The sequence below is a fragment of the Convolutriloba macropyga genome, chromosome 7 (assembly GCF_964194025.1).
Source record: "Convolutriloba macropyga chromosome 7, txConMacr16.3, whole genome shotgun sequence".
NCBI classification, from domain to species: domain Eukaryota; kingdom Metazoa; phylum Xenacoelomorpha; order Acoela; family Convolutidae; genus Convolutriloba; species Convolutriloba macropyga.
The window spans coordinates 12,994,724-13,016,288 of NC_134474.1; the positions used below are offsets into that span (position 1 = coordinate 12,994,724).

At 33.3% G+C, this 21,565-nt stretch overlaps 1 protein-coding gene across 4 annotated transcripts in view; it reads left to right on the forward strand.

The window, feature by feature from the left end:
* The window catches only part of LOC142342611 (inositol 1,4,5-trisphosphate-gated calcium channel ITPR2-like), a 144,995-nt gene extending 128,255 nt beyond the window's left edge, over positions 1–16,740 (forward strand). For all 4 annotated transcript variants that reach the window (XM_075394021.1, XM_075394020.1, XM_075394024.1 and 1 more), the window contains exons 47-52: positions 2,589–2,712; positions 4,173–4,348; positions 7,685–7,915; positions 10,900–11,019; positions 14,665–14,799; positions 16,290–16,740. In XM_075394021.1, coding sequence (XP_075250136.1) covers positions 2,589–2,712; positions 4,173–4,348; positions 7,685–7,915; positions 10,900–11,019; positions 14,665–14,799; positions 16,290–16,568 — 1,065 coding nt within the window. In that variant the 3' untranslated portion in view covers positions 16,569–16,740. The remainder of the gene's footprint in view (positions 1–2,588; positions 2,713–4,172; positions 4,349–7,684; positions 7,916–10,899; positions 11,020–14,664; positions 14,800–16,289) is intronic.
* The last annotated feature ends 4,825 nt before the right edge of the window (positions 16,741–21,565 follow it).

The window sequence follows — 21,565 nt, forward strand, 5'->3', positions numbered from 1 at the left end:
GAGACAAAGAACTGAATGAATAATGCAACCTTGAATATTCAAGGATAATTGCCATTGATGAGAGTAGGGAAAAAGATAAACAACAAAATCAACTCAAAAATATTTGTTGATTCAACTAAAAGTCAATATCTAATTTTTACGAACGCTTATTGAAGAAGCCAACAGATATTACCAGACAAATGTATAAACAGTACCAATAACGACATTGATTAACAATTAGTCGGCATCAGCAAACAAAACTTGTTTGTCTTCTGAAAACTTGTGGTACCGGTCTTTACTATGATTCGGTAACGGGAAAGAAACAAAAAGCCAAGTTTGAATGTAAGTTTAAGTTTTGTAAAAAAAAATTCAAAGTAGAAAAAACATCAGCTCTCAACTTGAACAACTGGAAGGTTTCTATTTTACGTCCGTACAAGACTTTATACGGTCAACCAGGAGACTCCTCAATCTCTAGATTTTGTCATAAGACAACGATAGAAAGTGATCGACACAAGTAAAAATCAAATATTCAGTTAAAATATGGGAGAAACGGTGTCGGATATGTTAAGAACTTGGGCTATTCATTAATATTCAGCTGCAACATGACAACAATGAATAAAGATTTGTTTCCTCTACCATAAGTGGATGGGAGGTTTCAGCAATAAGATTACCATACAAGATGTCAAAAAAACGATCAATTTTCTCAATACAAAAATTTAGAAAACTTTTTATACCAATAGCAATCTACTGAAATCATAAAGTACGATTTTTATCTCTCCAGAAGAGCTAACTGAGACCTGCCATTATCCATAATATGTTATTGCACCGCAAAAAAGAAAGACAATTACAGACGGAAACAAGAAATCATTTTTTTGCGAAACGGTTTCGAATCCGTTACAATCATAAGCTGCTCACGATAAGAATTCTATAAAGAGACAAGCATTGTCTTTCAAACGATATCTGTCCTGACCTTGTGGTATCACATGGTATCGAAGCAATGAAGAAACATTTATTTTTGAGAAAGAATACTTCGCAGAGAGATTTAACTTTCACTCACTAGACGGAAGATCTAACTTGTGTTTACTAACAAAAAGCCGCACTTTAACAAATTCTTGAAATAAATGAAAAAACTCAAAATTAAACTGAGATTTCTTTAAAACAAATTTATTCAAATACAAAAGGGCCTTTAGATGTCAACTGAAAGCAATATATAGGTTCAAGTATACTCTTTGGGAAAGCCAATTGAATCTTTTATTTTTGTTTCTTAGTCATGAGATCTTAGCAAGGACATCAAACTTTGGCAAAACACAAGAATTCGATCCGGATTCAAGAAAAAACTTTTTTAATGTCTTTACTTAGAACACGTGATATCGAAGCAGAGAAGCCAGAGTTTTTTGAGAAAAAACAATAGGTAGAGAGATTTAGCTTTCACTCAGTAGAAGCATGAGCCAATTTTTGCTTTCTAATGATAAGTCAAACAGAGCCAAATTTCAAATATAAACCGAGATTTTTTAAAACAAATACATAAGGGCCATTAGATGTCAACTGAAAGCAATTTAAAGGTTCAAGTATACCCTTTGTGGAAGCTAATTGAATCTTTTATTTTTGTTACCCAGTCATCAGACTGCAACAAGGAATTCAAACGTTTTCAAAACACAAGAATTCAAATCGAATTCAAGAAAACACTTTGTTAAAGTCATAGAAACTATAAAATTCCCTCTGAATTTATAATATGATCATTGAGCTTGATTGTGACAAGAACATGAGTAGCTAGCAATTGAATTTTGATTGGAAACTTATCTGGTCTGAAATAAAAAAAAAACAGAAATTTTAAGTTAGTTTTTAAAAAAAAAAACCTTGCCTCTATGGAATTCCAATATTTTTTGATCGTTAAAATCACCGAAGAGTCCAAAACTCGCTATGATAAAGCGACGCATTCATTGATAACAGCCATTTTTTTTCTTTTTTAACCAAAAACAAATACTTTGGCAACGAAAGGTCAGTAGATCAAAACTAAAAGATTGTTTTGCATATTGTTTGTTTCAAGTTAGCAAAATTTTAGCAAAAGTTGCAAAACTTTTAATCCAGAACAGTCTTAAAAGAAACTTACACAATAACTAGCCTTCTTGTAAGTTGCTTCGAACGTCTGTCAACAGCTTGTGGTCTGTACTTTCTGCAAAGTCGAAAAAGGGCCCAAGAATCGTTTCGAGCCTTTTTGGATGAAAAAAGGAAAAATTTTGAAAAATTCAGCAATATTTAGCTGAAATTTTTGAATCAAAAGAGTCAGCAACCGTCCTCTGCGTCTTTAGGCGAAACTAATGGCACTATTGTTAATACAATTAGCAAATATTAGCAAAGTTATCAAAAAATTGAGCAAAATTCAGTAAAATGTGAGCAAAAACAACGTATATCTTTCCGTTGTTCACAAACCTTTGAGCCTCGAAATTCAAAAGACTTTTCAATTCCATTTTCTATGCTGTGCGTGCTTTCAGTGATACCAATCACAACTCTCTACAATGAATATATCGATCGGCCAAAACTGACTGAACAAAAAACTCATTTGTGTATACAATTCATCCCTGCCCTAAAATACGTGCTAATGTTTTCAGTTGTTCCTGGCTTCATCGGTGTCTGGGTGTGTGTTCTGGGGGTACTTCTTCTGTTTCCACATGCTACACATTGTACCCAGAAATCAGATGCTAATGAGGGTGCTCAAGTCTGTCACACAAAATGGTTGGTAATATATTCTTTTTTATCAATTTCTTCTTATAATTTTTTTCAATGACTTTTTATAATTTATATTAATATTTTTTTACGATTGTTTCACCAATTTTTTTGGTCTTCATTGGCCCGGAGTTCATTACTTTTGCGGGCGTCCGCGCTGTTCCAGCGCATCTTTTTGTAAGAAATGCTCTGAACGCGCTGAAAGTTTATTAGAATTGCATTGCATACACATAATGATCTAAACTTATAATTTGCGGGAGTTATCACCCGTACCTACAGTTCATTGACAATCAGTACTGATTCAGAAAATTTTCAGAGAAAATTTAAGTTTTAGTACTGATTCAGAAGGATTTCAGAACCAACTGTGAATTGATTTCTCTGAATCAGAGCAAAATTCAAAGAATATATTCTGTATTCCTCTGAATCAGAAGATAATTCAGAAAGAATCACTGAATTAGCTCTGAATCAGACCATTTCAGTGCAAAATGTGACCTGAATTAGACTCTGACTCAGTACTGAATTCTGCTGAGAGTTAGGTACGGACAGCGCCTTTCTTTCATAATTTAAGCACTTATCGGCGCATTATTATGTAACGTTTGAGCTGACATTTTTGAAAGTTCGGAGCCTTTCAGCGTATTTCTTGCATATATTTCAGAGAGTTCGTTTATCCAGATAACTTTTTCTGTTGTATGATACATTCATTTGATATGAAATTCTTTCAGTGCCCTATTCGAGCTTACAAGCCTATCTTGTAAGATATTTTAAGAATTTTGCAAAAAGTGCTTCTTGTAAGATCTTATTTTTTGTATAAGAAAAGACTGCTGGCGAGTAAACGTGAAAAGATAAAATCTGCAATAACACTAAAGAAAATTTTTAAAACTTTTACAGATAAAAACATGTTTTATCTGTAAACGTTTTAAAAATTTTCTTTATTGTCATTGCAGATTTTATCTTTTCAAGTTTACTCGCCAGCAATCTTTTCTTATAAAAAAAATTAACGACGAAAACTAATTTTCTTTAGATAAGGATTATGACGAAAAAATGTAAGAATGGCGGCATCTTTTCCTTTTATGGGCCCCTAGTACGTTAAACTCCCCCCAGCAACAGAGCAAGTGTCAGTAAATAGTAAAATCATTGTGTAAAAATGCGGCACGTGCGTCTAGTGGGTGCAAATAAAATGTACACGCTAAGCTTGGGGGGGGGGGCACAAACGCAAAAGCTGCGAAAGGCGATAGACGATATGAAATTCAGGGTTCTAAGGTTGGGAAGGAGTGTGGGGGGTGGGTTATAGAGTTATGCATAATATTAGAAAAATCTAATAAATAAAAAAGAAGAAAAAATCCTTAATTAGTTTTCTTATTCCTTATTTTTGCAAGCTCACAAACTGTCGCTCGTTCTAAAATGAGCAGAGTGCTTATGGACTGGCTCCATTTCGTCAAAAATACAAAATTCTATGAGTGTCTTTTCAGGAAGTTCACTTATCTGGGTGGGAATTCTGGGTCTGGTTATAATCTGGATCTACGCTGTGGCAAGTTTCGCATTTGTGCGGTACGCGTTCACGGGCGAGAACGGACTGTACTGTGAGAACATGGGACAGTGTTTTGTAACAAGCATCAGATACGGAGTACTCGAGGGTATTCACAATGTAAGCAATTTTTGTATATTTCTGTGTAGAGAAAATTAGTAACAAAAAATTTAGAGCGAATTGAGAGCTTAAGATCATAGAAACCGGAAAAATACGCCAAAATTTATTTTCAAAAATAAGCTGGCTGAATATATTTCTACAAATTAATTTCAATGCCGATTTACCGTTTCCAAAGAACCGAAAAGCGCTAAATTTGTGTTTGGTATTCGCTTTTTTGACAAAATGTTACTGGATTTAAACTTAAATGCCTTGAAAGGGGCTATGGTTTTCGAACTTTGGACTAAATAGCCTCAAGAAACAAAAAAGTCCAATTACGAAAATGATAATGTTCCCCAGTCGACTGCGAATGGTTATCTTGCGAGATCCGGCGAATTTCTGGCAGAATTTTGCAAGAAAATGCAATGTTTTGCATGATTTTCTTCGAAAGATCTTGCAATGTTTTGCAACATAACCAACCATGCTGCTTGCAAGAAACCTGCAAGACAATCATTCAGGTACAAATATGCAAATAAATTCAGCATGATCAAATAAGATCAGAATGAGACGAGATCGTTATCTCACTTCATATCTTTTTTTCATTTGGTAGCAAAATACAATCAAACTAGCATCAAATTCATTTTCCCCCGCAAATTAAAATTTGAACTATAATGAAAAAATTATATATTAATTTGCAATAAGATTTGTGACTTAAAAAAATGGTAAATGAATTTGAGTAACAAGTACACTTTAACCTGATCAATGATATAAAAAGAGTAAACTCGACATAGGCAAACTCCATTTTGTTGCTAGTATTTACGGATGAATATAACTCATTTCCACAAATATGAGCATGTAATTAGTCTAAATTATCCTTGCCCGAAATTTGTTTGCAATTACTTGAAACCCAAATTGAAAAATTAAATGTTCCTGTGAACAATGACATGGGTAATCAAAAAACCACTCATTGTCGTCTTAATCCACAAATAGTATCGAACGGAAAATTTCAGAAAATAATCACCAAATAGGCTTTTGTTATTCTGTGTAAATGACGGTATCTTAGTTATGTGGAATTGAGTTACTTATAGAGTGCAAAAGATTAACACAATCAAATAAATTTACTCCATAAATCCGACATCGGCCACGCATTGTAGCATCAACGACTTTGATTTTTGCGAAGGAAGTGCTTCAGATGTGTAATGGTGGAAAAATTTTGCAAAAACCATCGTCTTGCAATATCATGCAAAATAACCGTTTATGCGAGAATCTAACAAGATTGACTAGGGATTGCTATCAAAAGATTACGATCTATTAAACTGATTGCAGACTGATTGTAATGTTTCAAACTTTTCCCAGTTGAGTGCTTCAACTGAAAGTATCGAGATTTAAAAGAACCAATCTTTAGTGGGAATGAAGCAGCACATAAAAAAACACTTTTTGGATGTAAAAATTTTCATTGGAAAATTGCAAAACTGTTAGTTTTTTCTTCAAGATTTGTCAATTCTCTCGGGGCTAAAAAAAGCCATAGAGATAAAATTTAGGAACAATACTCACTATCAGAATGGTTGTTGTTGGTCTAATGTTTGGTTTTTGCCTCAAGTCTTGAGCTTGAGGCAAAAACCAAACACTGTAAGAAACAAAAAAAATTGTAAGAAACAAACGGAAAATGCACGTAAAATTATTCCTGGTTAATTATATAAATCCGTTGCAGAACGTAAATTTATAAAATTGGCCGAAAAAGTGATATTTTATTAATTATCAGCTCTTATCTAAAAATTATTTTTAAAAAAAATGTAGCGCTAACCAAAAACCCTGCTTAAAAACACCTTGTGAACACTTTCACTGTTAATATCTAAAACGGATTTAAAAAATCACTTTTAAATTGAGAAAAGGGGGGAAAGGCAACTCCAGTTGAGAAGAAACGTAAAATAAATTAACCGATAAAAAAACGAATTCTTCAATTTTGCAATCGATTGGAACCATATAAAAAACATCTCAGACCATCAAAATTAAAAATATATACAGGTGAATTTAAATCTTACTTTTCTCAAGAATCAAGGCTGAGCCTTCTTGTGTTCTCAGTTTATGTCAACATCTCCGTGAGCTTAGACAATCGATATTTATAATAAAGAAATTTTGAAAAGCCAATCAATATAAATGTTTACGACGCTGCTTAAGTTATTCTGTACCTATTCAACCTACGTTCAACCTACATCTGCAAAACTGATCTTTAGAACATTTCTACTCGAAACCAGATGATTATCTCTCAAGATTTTGCAGGAGTCCTGCTAAAAAATAGCTATCTTGCAAGATCTTGCGCGACAATGGTTATCTTACAAGGTCTTGGAAATTGATTACCATCTTGCAAGATTTTGTAAGAAAATGAAGGTTTTGTAAGAACAGTGTATCGTCTAGCAAGATAACCATTCTAAGTCGACTGGGGAGAAATCAAATTTATCTTATGGCAGCAATTACTATTAACTAAACTATTCTTATTATATTAACTAAACTATTCTTATTATATTAACTAAACTATTCATATAGTTAAGAGGCGATTTTAAAACTGTAATTATTTAACCAAACGTTTTTGTTATGGTTATAACTTTAAATTTACATTTTTGAAGGTTAAAAAAATGATTGGTCTGACAGAAAGCTTTAAGAAAATTATGGATCGCGAATCAGATCAGAGATCGTTCAAACCCTATCTTTCAATTATTTTAATATCAATATTAGGTTAAAAGATATGCAACGACAGCTGGACATGCGCTTAGTTGGAGTTTTTTGTATTTAAACCATGCTTTCTAAACGTTGTCTTGTTCTTTTCCTACTTATACGTCCATTGTCCTTTGTAACCAAAAATAGTTGATATTTGTCGCAAAAATGGTTTGATCTAGTACGCGTCACAACATGAACTAATTATTTCTCCAATTTTAAAGCTTTGAGGTGGATTTTTCTATTTATTTCTATATAGATACTCAAATTAATTAAATTTTTGTACTTCATCCATTTGAAATGAAATCTGATATACCAATAAGATTTCTTTAACACTACAAATGACCAGGTGTTTTTTTTCTTACCAAGAATGTGCATGTGAACAGTGTTACATACGGTCAAAATTTGTCAACGAATCGATCATTGACAAACAACGTATTTTCATGTTTTGTGCTCATAAATGGATGGAATGATTTTTTTATTGATTAACTTTATATAGACTGACTGAATTTGAATATAAAACTACAAACGCCATATAAAACTACTGCATTTCTTAGCATACTTAGATATCGCTATTTAGATTTTTCACCCCCTTTTTGACAAGAAATAGTCACTAAATCAGCCATTTGAATCTGCCATCCATTTTAGCACATTCTGGTTCCGGAGGAGTACCAGGACTTCCAGCATTACGCGATCCGGAATCTGTACGATGTGAGTTTCTTCATCATATTCGTGACTATTCTGATGAACATCATCTTCGGTATCATTGTGGACACTTTCTCTGAGCTGAGAGACCTCAAATGGCAGACTGAAGAAGACATGAACAGCAAGTGTTTCATCTGCAGCAGAAGCAGCTACGACTTCGAACACTACGGAAAGGTACATTCAAAGTATCCATATTTGATGGGGATCGATTCTGAACACTCCCACCCCCCCCCCCCATGTCAGTGGGCGCATAAAACTTACACCCCAGGTGCCTTAGGTATACTTATTGTTCCGATTCCATTTGTGGTAGGGAGGAACTATATGCTCAACTGGATTTTTTTGTTTAAACAATTTTGCCGATCGGTACAATTATCGTAGAATTGTGAGGGGTATCAATAAAAAGACTGTCCAGCGTAGAATTTGAAATTAAAAAGTCTTTTTCAAAATTTTGTCTTTTTAGAGGACTTATCGATGTTTGAAGTTTTTGGATATTTCATTTCTCACACTGAATTTGTTCCCATTTTTTGGACTTTTTATACAAAATTTGTTAATTGTTGCACAATTATGTTAACATTTTCAAAATAAGCGGGTTTAGTAACTCTGAAGAAAAATGGAGGCTCTTTTTTGTTTCACTTTTTATTAGAAAAAAAACAAGTTTGGATTTGGATCTGTAATTTTTCGGTTATAAGAGCCATTTTTATTGTTTTTACGATTTGCGGTCAAATAAATGCTATGAATTTGTTTTAATGGTGAATATATACTGTTGTCTGAATTGCTCTGCTGCTTTGTTGATTTTGACACAACACGTTTTCATTAAAATAAATTTTACTAATTGTTTTTATTGATCTTTATTGTATTTTTACTGATTCCCAAAACAGAAATGTCCCCCTTGAAATTTTCTTTAGGTCTAATTAAACCTAGAGAAATTCACAGTTGAATGTTTATAGCATTGATTACTTTGATTATTTTGGTTTTTGAGTTTTTTCTATATAAATATTTTTTCATTAGTTTTTTTTTCACTGTCTGAGCTATGAAAATTCTTGTTGACTTCAGGAACAACAGGAGCTTATCAATGGCTACATGTTGCAGTTTGCAATTTATAAGACTATAACCTAAATGTTTTGAAAAAATGAAAGTGAACTAAGAGTTCTGACCTTTTTTTAATAGCCGCACAGCGATAGCTGGGGCTATTATCAGCCTTCTCTTGGTTTTTTACAATTGAAAAAATTTGAGTCCTATTGGGGCGCTGTCTTTTTTTAAGATCTGTTCACACATTTTCATGATTTTTGAAGTCAAACTTGAGTAGTGATTTTGGTCACGCCAAAACTGGAAGTGGAGCGAAAAAGCCATTGGTTTTGCGGCGCCAAGTTTTTCGCTTTAATTTTAAAGTAGAGTGAAAAAACGATGTTTGAACAAAAATTCGCTTTCTCACTAGTCATTTTTTTGCCACATGCGGCAAAGTTTGATTTTTACAGTTTTTTCGATTTGGATCGGATTTTTTAATGGTTTTTCCGATCCATTCATAGCTCATTCTATGCCTAGTTTTTTTGTATGAAAAAAAAAGTTTTATTTCTGGTTTATGTTTTTTATCACATGTGACTTTTTGACATTGATTTTCCGTTTTTTTAATTTTTTGATCTGTTTTTTTTCAGAAATAGTTTTCCTAATTCACTTATGGTCTGTTCCAGGTCTAGTTTTTTGTTTAGTCAATGTAAATTCTTTGAACTGTACGTCCGGACTTGTCCTGTTGTGTTTTTTTTATTACGTCGTCAAGGTTTTTGTTACGACCATATGACGTCACAACCACTTCAAATCTGCTTTTTTTAATTGTTCATGCAATTTCAACTGAATTGCTTGCGTAATGTCATTTTCCACTCTTAGTGGAGCGAGTGTTTTGTTCATTCACGTGATGAAAGTTTTGGTCACACATGACTCACCTCACTCTCAAAAATGACTTCCCGACTCTAAAATTGACTTTTCTTTACTTTAATTCAAAGAGATAAGGTCAAGTGAGTGTATATCACCCTGATTGGAGGTTATTTGAGATCAGTTAACAGAAGCAGCAATAGTCTGACAGATTCTTAATCAAAATGTAACATCTGATCATTTATTAAGATTTTTTTGGCCTGTTCCGTATATTATCTTTTTGAGACTGCGGATCTATGAGGCTATTGCGGCCATTTTCTGGCAATCTGCGAGCTATGTTTGTTGCCCTCCTGCTCTTCAATCTCATTTAATAAAGTCGTCATAAGTCAAAAGTGAGGCATATCTGAATTTGATTTTTTGCCCGTCATTTGATAGCTAAGTATTGATATGAATTTTAAAATCACGCCATTTAATTTTGTAAAATTTTAGAGATTTTCGTCTATATTTGGTTTTTCTCTCATTTGTTTTTTTTGTTCAATTTGGTTGTTTACAAATGGACCTGTCAATTACTGATTGTTTATAAGACCACTTGATTTTCAACGAAACCATAATTAAAATTTCTGAACTTGTCCATATAACAGCATATGGTTTCAGATATTTTAAATTCGTTTTCAAAAATAATAACAGATTATGAATAAAAATGCCCCTCAATATTGGTCTGTTGACTTGTAAATGTTTCTCATTAACAAGAAAACAACTTCAATTTTTTTATGATACAGGAATTGTTCAAATGTGTGGATTCCTTTAACTTAAAATTATTTTTTACCGTAAGGCTGGGTGGCCAAACCCAGGTCCATCAAATTTTTAAACATAGCCAGGTTTGAAACGTTAAAATTTTTTGGTCTTGAAAGTATGATAAATGACTGATTAAGTCTGATTATGATCTTTCGTGCGCTGATATCCTGTTTAACTATCTTCCGTGTATTCCTGGTTACGTAATTTTTGAACGGTAACGCATCCCTCGTGCGTTCATTTTTTCCACAATTTTCTTTCATTCATGCATCAAACTGCCCTCCTTTTACAGATCAAATTCCACCCATTTCACACATTCCACCCATTCCTTTAGCATTCCGCCCAATTTTTTACTATTCATTGAGCGGAAAATGGGCGGATAATTTGAACCAGGCACTTTGGTCTTTGTTTATATTAGGCATCAAATTATAACATCCTTTATAAACATCAATATGAATCCTCTTGTGTTAAATTTGACATATTGTTATTGTTGTGAACAGGGTTTCGACTATCACGTGAAGAAGGAGCATAACATGTGGGCATATCTGTTCTATTTCATTCACTTGGATGACACAAGGAAGAATGACTACACTGCACTCGATCTATACGTCTACAGACTGGTTAGAATCGTTTAAAAAAGAAATTCTTTTCAGAGAAGAATAATATTAAAAAGTACTCAGTTAAAAAATAACATCAATTCGTTGTTTATAATCTGGGTTCATTTCATTTCTTTGAAATTTTGAAGAAATTACAGTGTTTTCCTATATTTTCAGCTTTTCATTGAATTAAAGCTACTATAGTTTGATTTGAGACCAAAAATTTCCTAGTAAACTAATTCCAAAACACAAACGATTAGATATAAATAAACATGAACGACCATTTTTGTTCCAGAACTTCCGGTTTTATGCTTTGACAAACATTTCTACTGCATGTTTTACAGATTTTATGGCCATATTTCACATGAAGACTTAGATGTCACACTTCAGTAAAAGCTTTTGTAAACAACTAAATTGAAAATATAATCCAAGGGTTAAATATTACGTTTTTATATAAACTTAAAATTTTTTATATAAAATTTTAAGTTTAAAATGTTATATAAAAAATTATTACTCTGTTGAAAATCAAAATTAGTGTTCCGTTTTTTAAAGGTAGAAATAATTTTTGAAGCCACCAACGTTCCTCTCCAACAGTACAAGTTTGAATTGTTTGAGCAGATGCTGTTTTAACATGCGTTTAAACTGTTAGCGTGATTTGATAATCCAGACTTCATGTAGAAGTTTATTCCATTTTCGGATGCTTTTTTGTAATGATCGACTGCTCGACCTCAGGAGAATTAGCTGTTCAGTTCTGTTGTATTTTCTTACTGAGACATTACCACTTAGGAAACAACTCCCAGTGCCGTCTGATTTCAGTAATGATATTTCATTCCTAAGTTTTGAAACACTCATCTAGCTTATTAAAAGTTCTGCAGGCAAAATATCAGATTTTACTAAGAGATCTCTAGATCTATCAAACTTTTTGTCTCATATAGCAAATTTTAATTCCACAATAGATTTGTCGATTAATTCACTGCATTGCAGCGAAATTCAAGTTCTGACAAAATAGAGCACTGAAAGTTAAATGAGAAACGACTAGGGATTTGAATAGCATCCATCGTGCTTTCAGAGGTAAATGATAACGTATAAGGTATGTGGATCTAATCGCTGTGGCCATATTTGATAGGACTTTGTTGAGTTGTACTTGAAAATTTATTTTAGAATCAATTATTATACCCAATTATTTACAGTGACTTTGTGTTTTAATTTCCTATGCCCAAAAACTATTGGATCGAAAATTTTCATTTTCTTTCGAGACACAAAGAAGTTCATCCTTTTCAAATCTAAACATTCTTTTTATTTTTTTCTGAACGTACTGATAAAATCGAAGTAACTAGGATTTCACAAACTTCTGAGGTTGTAGTAAATATAATCAGTTGAAAAACGAGTAGGTTTAGCAATATATAATCAACGTTTACATTAAGTAGTATAGATTGGGTAAACGGATTAACATGTTTTAGGTAATTTACTCTTAAATTAATTATTTAATTCCCAATACATTTCAATTGAGACTTGATATTTATGCTCGCATGTTGGTAATTGAGAAGCAATAAATCGGAATAATTTAATTTATGGTTATCGGATCTGCATATAAATTGAAGACCATCTTTATATAGCAATGTTTCTGAAAAAAAGGATTTCTGATATGTTACTGCTTTGGATTGTGGTACATGTCTGCATATAATTTCTACAAATGTTTGAATGATACAACATCAAAAATCTGTATAGTCGTCCAAAGCCATATTCAAATTGAATGGGAAGGTTTGATGAATGCTTAATCCTTGTTTTTTAAAAAAAAACAATTTGATTATTATCGTCTATAATTATCTATCATCGTTTACATCATCTCATTTCTTCAACTTTTAAATTGGATTGCATTTTTCACGTTTCCTTGAAATTAGACATTTGTTGCCAAACTTAACATTAGTCACTTTTAGAAACTACTCCCAAAACTTTAAAAGTCTAGTAGTGAGGCCGATTTTACCTATAATTACACGGCACAGCAACTGGTTAAAGTCCAGCTAAGGTCTTTTCATGGCTCCACCATTAGTTTCTTCATAAACAACAAAGTCGAGTTAATGTCTTTTCATAGCTTAACCATTAACCTTCCCATATTTCTGCTTTTTTAGAATTTGGAATTTTAATTTTTTTCTGCTTCTGTACATACAGGAACAGCGCCGAAGCAAGACCAAACAGCTTTGCACCAGAGCAGCCCAGCATAAAAAACATTTGAAAAAATACCAAAAAGACTTAAGAATTTTTTAACTCTTCCTAGGTCTAGGTACAGACTTATGAAAAGACAATGCTCGACCAAAATGTGCTATGAAAAGACAATACTCGACTCATTTGATCTATGAAGAGATATTAGCTGGACTTTAAGACTTTCTGGACTTTAGCTCGGCTCAAATTTATCGCAAAAGACTTTAGTTGGACCCAAAATTTTGCAAAAGACTTTGGCTCGACCCAAAATTCAGGCTGGACTTAAGCTCGACACAGTGTTTGCAAACAAAGTCAAGTTAAAGCCTTTTCATGGGTCCATCAATGGTCTTTTCATAATTGTGTTTTTTGCCATTGAAATTTTACGTGCAATATTGCATTTAGCGTAATCAGCATTTATGCTTCTTCATCTTTTACGATTCAGAAGAACCAAAAATCCCTTAGAAAACTCATTATTTTAAAAAAAAAAGATAACTTTAAATTTTGGAAGGGAAAACAAACTTCATAACACATATATTTTGTTATGGCTAATGGGACTAGGACCAATACAATTAAACTAGCTGGTTTCACTGAATCAAGTAATGTGGTAATATACTCAAGCTGCCTTAATTCCTTATCTTAAGGTTTGACAGAGTCCTTAAGGCTTTTGTGGCAGTATTCCCAACTGTTTCTTAAGTTTGACTGCTCTGGTGCAAAGCTATTTAGTCTTGCTCCGGTTCTGCTTCTGCATGTATAGAAGCAGAAAAAAATAAACATTTCGAATTCTGAAAAAAAGCAGAATTATGAAAAGACTAAGGTTGGACCCATGAAAAGACTTTAAATCGACTTTGTTGGTTATGAAATGACTAATGATGGACCCATGAAAAGACATTAGCTCGACTTTAACTAGGAAGCTCGACCGTGTAATTATAGTCGATATTGCCCCCCCGCACTAGACTTTTAAAGTCTTTTCATAAGTCGAGGCCTAGGCCTGGGTTAAGTAAAGCAGGTATGGCAGCTTGAGCATATTAACAAAGTAGTTGATAAAATGAAACCAGTTAGATTAGGTGTACTGGTTCTATTCCCCTTAGCCATGACAGCAATCGAATGGAAATTTCTTCACATTCGCAGACAAGCACGAGCCTATTGCAGACCGGAATGTGAAAAATTATTAGCCAAAATAAAGAAAAATATTATGCACATCTAGACCTCAATTTATAGATCTAAACGTACATTGCTTTTATGTTCAAAAACAGGTTATTATAACAGTTTAAGCAGATCAAGCTATTATAACTAGCAAGCAGACAATTAATCGACTCCTGTAGTATGTTTATCGTATTTTTCAAATACCTAAATGCAGATTTCATCGAGCATAAATTTCAAGTTATCAATTTTCAATTATTTTTTTTATAATTAGACGGGTTGAAATATTATATGCGACCAATTATTACCAATTCTTTTCATTGCATTTAGTTGTCAAAAGAAAACTATGAGTTCTTCCCAGTGAACAGAGCTCTGGTTTTGGATGACGAGGGTGATGAAGTGGAGGCCAAACTTGACAAACTGCAAGTGTCAATCAACAAACTACTTGTGAGACAAGAAGAAATGGTACGTTGATACAGATCCAGAACAAAATATCAATTTTGTTAGGAGCAGAACTTGAGATCTGTCCTTAGAAACGCAGTGAAATAAAGTTTTTAACAATCTTGACAGGAACCATATTCTTGGTAGGAACAGATCGAGAAATGTGCCAACTTTCTAGATCTCAGCACAAGTTTGCAGAAATTACGTATTGAATCACGGTCTTATGTTAAAACAGTCAAATTTTTGTCGAAAAAAAACAAGATATCCCAAGCTAAGGGGCCAGACCAAAATCAAGTGTGGGTTGTAGTAAGTCCCAGACGCAGAAGTTCTTATTAATTGCTCTCAAACGAAGTTTCTAGCAATTATATTAGTCCTGTGGTCTTTTTATATGCAATTTTATGCATGACTGATTTTTGGTCTGACCCATTTTACTTTTGGTCCTCAAAAACGGGAAAGAACAGGTAGTGCTCGGAGAGCGACGAGTGGCCGAGCAGCTCTCTTAGAGCCTTACGCCTTACTAGTCTTTAAGTATGTGATTCAATGAAACTGCTTTAAGGAGACAATTTCAGGGTGTGAGGGGGCGGTTCTTAGTCACAAAGTTTGACCTCTCTCCCTCTGTCACCCCGTCCTCCTCCGTTACCGCCCCCTTCCCCGACACCCCCGTCCACCCTCCTCCAACCTGGCGATTTGGACCCCCCCCCCTCCACTCTCGTCAGCTCTACGGCAACCCTACCCTCACCCCCATCACTTGACCCCCTCCCCCCTAATGCTAGCATCCCCAAGCCCCAGCGGGCTACTCTCGAAGCCAAACGCTCGCCGGTCGTTTGATAGCAGTTCACTCGACGGTACACGGTTATTTTTTCCAGACCTTGATGGCTTCTCCAAACTTTAATGCGTTCGTATCCTGGTTTTCGTGCGTTTATCGATATTTCCTGTCTATGTAATTTTGATTGGACACCCCCCTCGTACGTTCATCTTTTATCTAGACATATATGATTTCATCTCGGACTTCAACCTGAGATTGCATGTCTTGCATGCAAGATTTGCAAAATTACCAAGTTTCGTTTCACATCTAATTAATATCTAATTTTTTCGTATCTAATTTTGTATCTAATTTTCGTATCTAATTGTTTCGTATCTAATTAATAATTTACGATCAGTAAATAGTAACAGGACATTTACTAATCATAGTGGCAATTTTACTTCATAGTATTTGGTAATTTGTGTGTGACAGCAACTTCACAGAAACCTTGGCACCCTCAAAAATAACAAAGCAGATTTAACATTCAAAAGAAACTATATCGAAGGATCAAAAGAAAAAATTTACACCGAAAAGGTCTTCATCATAAAGCCGAGGTATAAAAGTCTATTGAAAGATTTAAAATATGGCTCCAATATTCCTGAAAACAAATTTACCTTTATCAGAAGATATCATACATCAATGTACATTAAGGATGGCTGCGTAATTCTATGATAAAAATAAACTTGCAAAACTTATTTTACGCAAAATTTAGGAACTGCTTGAAATCAAGCGACAGCAGAAAGAACGAAGGGACGAATTCAAAGCTAAGAACTTGAAGGGTAAAGTGTCATTTTCGCTGCCTGGTGAACAACAACCCGGAACTAGCGGAGGGGGAGGGGCAGTTGGCACCGTCACTGCAGGAGTCAGACAGTTCTCGCGAGGAAACAACAACAACATAAACAATAACAACAACAGTAACAACAATAACAACAATAACAGAAATACACCTACAGGCAATCCAAATTCACAGAAAGGAAGTAGAGGACAGTAAACTTTGAAAACTAACGAAAAATGCCAATACAGTGTCAAATTTTATATGGAATTTTAAACATTTTCTTGGCCTTAACAATCTCAATCAAAACCTGCCTTTTCACTGCGCTTGAATTAGATTGTATACCTTGACGATGATTCCCTAATCGAAATAATATTGTTCTCACCAGAAAGTGTTTTCCTAAGCAAATATTCTTCTGTAATATTTAAATAAAATTAAGCTGAATGCGAGTTCAGTATCTGTGCTGAGGAGGTAACAAAGCGCTACAGTAAATTAGTTACTCCTCTACTCCAAAACATTTTATGTTCGGTCAATTTTGCATCTTTTTATTGGCTTGAAGACTGATATGATAGCAATTGTTTGTGGTGTAAAACTGAGAAATGTTTCAGATAGTACCAAATTAGTCTCGTACCCCAGGTTGCCCGAACTTAGAAAATTTAACAAGGCCACTGTATAACACTGTATAAGTTTTGTTTCAAAACCGTACTGATATCTTGCAAAATTTTTGCGGCCGGCAGTGAGACCTTAAACAAATTTCTAAGGTACTCTATTAAGGACATTGAGATTTAAGGTTCATTAACAAGGCCATAATAAATTTGTTAGTTCGAGCAACGTGAGGTAAGTGATATTAGAAATTTTGTTGTACTAGAAGCTGAAACAAGTACTCCCAATACCTTTTGATGCCGCGTTTGCGTCATACAAGATCATAAAAAGAGAGTTCTTGTCTCTATAATAGACAAGTAAATATCTTGTAAAGTTATAGAAGATTTTTTTTAAAAAAAATAGTGTAGTATACATCACTTAGGATATCATATCAAGTAAAGGCTGCTTTCTATCAATTTTTAAAAATTCAATTTAACATTCCAAAAACTTTAGACAAGAAATATGTATTTATAACTGTATAACTGTACTTTTCAATTACAAAAAAAACGAAGATTAAAAAAATCTTTTCCAATAATAATGAATTTTTTCGGTTTTGAACAAAAAATGTTTAGAGAAAATAATTTATGTTCCATATTGACACAAAATAACCTATGAATTTAAAATGGTATAAATTTGAGAATTTCATATTAAACGAAATGGGTTGACCTATATATCAAGTTATTTGTTCCTACTTGTTGACATTACTAGCTGTTCTACTCTGAAAAAACTCGAACGAGGCTCGACCGTCTAATTTTCATTTTAATTATCAAATAAAGCTTCAACCCAGTAGACATGCAAAAACTCAACATGATACAAATCAGTGCTCCATTGATTTAGTTGACTGATTTAATAGAAGTTTTTATAAATTTACATGCTTAAAACATCATGACCACTGTTTTATACAGATATGTTAATTTTGCTGTGGTCAAACAAAATCTGAGGATGTCAATGCAAATCTAACAATCTGAAAAAGTCCATATTTCCTCTCAAATTCGCAACAGGTATTGGTATTTTTTTAGAAAATAAACAAAATCAACTCCATTGGTTTTATATATAAACGTAATGCTTCTTGCTCTTAAAGATATTAATTATTTTTGATTATTCATCAGAAAAATGACTTTTATTAATACAATTTTGTATGAAATGTACCAACTTCAAAAATACACACAACATTTCTGCCATAACGATATATTTCAGAGTTCACCACCCGGATGTTGGTGGCAGAGCAAATAAGCGCTGAATCAGTCTAGAGCCATTCTGCTCTTTAGGATGGCCAGTATTCTCTTCATGTAACAATTTAAACTGACCAATCTTGATTTTTGAGTAAAAATTTAGTTGATGAGAAATAATATGTTCATCTTAACTACCACCAAAAAGGTTTGGTTTATATGTGATTCGATCTTCCGCGTGGGTACTTGTAACGTTTAATTAGCGGATTAAGTCGCAACCACTAACCTAAGTGGGCTTTGTGGTAATTGCCTACAAACTAGCTTATATAAAAATAGTGTTTATACGAATATAGTAATTATCTGTTATAAGCTACCAAAGTATGACATTAGTCTACTCAGACTTAATTTTCGGGTATGAGAAATTTTCTGTACAAGATAAATTTAGCCTGGGCTGACTTCGTGACCTCAAAAAAATCATAATGAAGAAAAACTGCAGATAAAGAAATTTAAAATATACTGGAGATGCATTATTTCAGAACTCAATAACGTTTTTGCAATTGAAATTTGCTGGTTAAGCGCTGAAATGATCTGAGAATCGAGTCGGGGCAGGACAAACCATTAAAATACCTATTTGCAACTAGTTATTGACGTGTTTAGCGATCAATATACTGCAACCAGGCTCACGGACAAAGCGCAGCACTTAGTGCTGGGCGTCAGAAAATAGTAGTAACAGAAAACATTTTGCTTAGTTGTACGTTTCTTTGAGCCTTTTTCATTACAACTGTTATTTTTAATAGTTTTGTTTTATTGGTATAGGACAATTGTGTTTAAGTGCGATTGGAAAATTTAGCAGGTATGTTTACAAGAGGACACAAACACTTGATTAAATTAATTGGGGCGGCTTGTCTTCAAAAGCGCTTCAGATTTTTCAACAATGATATATTTACTGTAGAGGATTTGACCTTGAGTTCTGTTTAGAAAAACCTGTTTGTACAAATTTGGAATGTTAACTTACTAAAAGCAAGTCTGTTTGCGAAGACGACTTTGTTTGTTTTCCAAAATTGCTCGATTTTTATAAAACTTTACACAGCTTTGTCCTGTTTGTCAAACTAAAATAAGGTTTGACGGATTTTTCTATCTCTAAAAATATTTTTATTTTTTTTCATAAATATTTCGCATAAGTTCCTCAAATCACAAAAATCTTTCTTTTTTGGAATTGAAACTTAAACATAAACTGAATTTTTTGCTCGTACCTTTTTTGCTAAGCAAACGCAATTTTTTTGTCTAAGACTCATTTTTTTTGCTTTTTCACAGATACTATATAAAATTTAGCATTTTTCGGTTTGCGTCTGAAGAAGATTGTCATCCGAAAAATATAATCAATATAAAAGTTCAATATAACGTGGTAGAGTAATTGATAGCTTGGAATTTGTCAAAAAAATTGTTTCTAGAATGCTCTTGGATACCATATCAAAGTCATATATGGAGTATATGGCTTCTCAGATTCCATATTCAAGTTCATTCGAAAAATTGAAAATACTCTGAAACGAAGTGTTATGGCTGGTTATGCAGAGCTCTAGAGGCATAACTGCATTTGGATACGGCACTCAGATTTTTTCAATGGTTTCTTAGATACCATCTCCAAGACCATAGAGTTTTACGGCCCATCTAAGATCACAATTGTTTTTTGCGAAACCTCAAGTTTTCACATAAAAACACTTTTTGCAACATCCTATGAGCTTTTCCGACAAAAAATAGATATCTATAATTAAATTACTCAAGAAAAAAGTTTTATGGCGTTGGATACCATATCCATGACCATAGAGTTTTATGGTCCATACAAGGTCCTCAAACTTTTTTGTGCAACTTTATTTTCTGTTTTCAAAGAACCTTTTACAACATTTCAAGGAGATTACTGACGAACCACTAGAAAGGCTGCGGACGTTTCAGCAAGAAAGCTTGTTGACTAGACAGCATCATTTGTTCCTTCTGCTCCATGGTTTTTTCGGGTTTTTTCTTCATTTTGATGATATTAAAATTCGTTGTAAAATTGTGTATTTAAAAAAAATGCTATAGAGGCTGCAAAAAACATCTAAAAGCAGCGAATGGGGCCTCAAATGTATAAAAAACAACATTTTTGGCATTTTGTTATTATGGTCTTTGATATGATTGCCAAGAACTCCAAAAATAAATTATTTTAAAAAAGATCTTTTTGTCATATTTTTTGTTACCTCAAAATTGTCCTGAATTCGCGTAATCTGCCCCTCTTGTATAGTATTTTTTGGTACATTATAATTTTCTGGGTTAAAAACAACCAGATTGTTTGTTTTCTGTCTATGTTAGTTAAATGTATTTTTGAAGAGTTTATCTCCATTTATCTATATTTACGTGGTTGTTTTGGGTGACACAACATTTTTTACTGGAAGAGCAATGTAAAGTAAGACATTTTTGTTAGCAGACAGCTGATGTTCACTTGGTGATGTGGTTGCAAAGTTTCAAATTTCCGTTGAATCTTAGTAACCGTATCCAAGATCATATATGGCGTCTTAAATACCACATCAAAGACCAAAATGATTTCCTAGATACCATATCTAAGATCATACAGCATAACATTTGTTTTAATGGATTCAAAGCCCCTCATTTGAATGCAGTGTTTGACATTTTTTTCCTGAATCGTAGAAACCATATCAAAATTCATATATGGTGTCTTAAATATCATATCAAAGACCATAACGATTTCTTAGAAACCATATCCAAGATCATACATCTTAACATCTGTTTTAATGGATTGAAAAGCGTTCATTTGATTGCAGTGTTTAGCCTTTTTACTGAATCTTAGAAACCATATCCAAGATTATATATAAAAATCTCAAGTTCCGTATCTAAGCCCATAATGGCTTCCTGGATACCATATCCAAGACCATAAAATGTTCCTTCGGTGCGAAAACCATCGAAAACAAGTTGCTCTGCCTAAACTACCAATTTCATGTAAAATATTGAAAATCATACCAAAGATCATTTATGGCTTCTTACAAACCATATCAAAATCATGCAAGATGTTTTGCTTAGACTTGGATGGAACCATACATGATCTTAGATATGGTATCTAAAAAGGGTCATCCCGGGGATGTCACGGGAATAATGCCCAGAAGAACAAAGTTGCATCCATGTTATTTCGATAAAGTTGACGGATTCATCTAAGGAAGTCAGAATTACAGTTTCATAAAATACACCAAAAATACTTTTTGAAAATGAGTCAATATCTCATATTAAGAAAAGAGTTCTGTTGGTTGTGCGTTTCGTTTCTTTTTTTATTTGAAAAACCTCTTCACGTGAAGTATTAAAAGGTCGAATAATATTATTCAGGTTTCTATCATTGTGGTTTTCAACTCTAATAATGAAAAC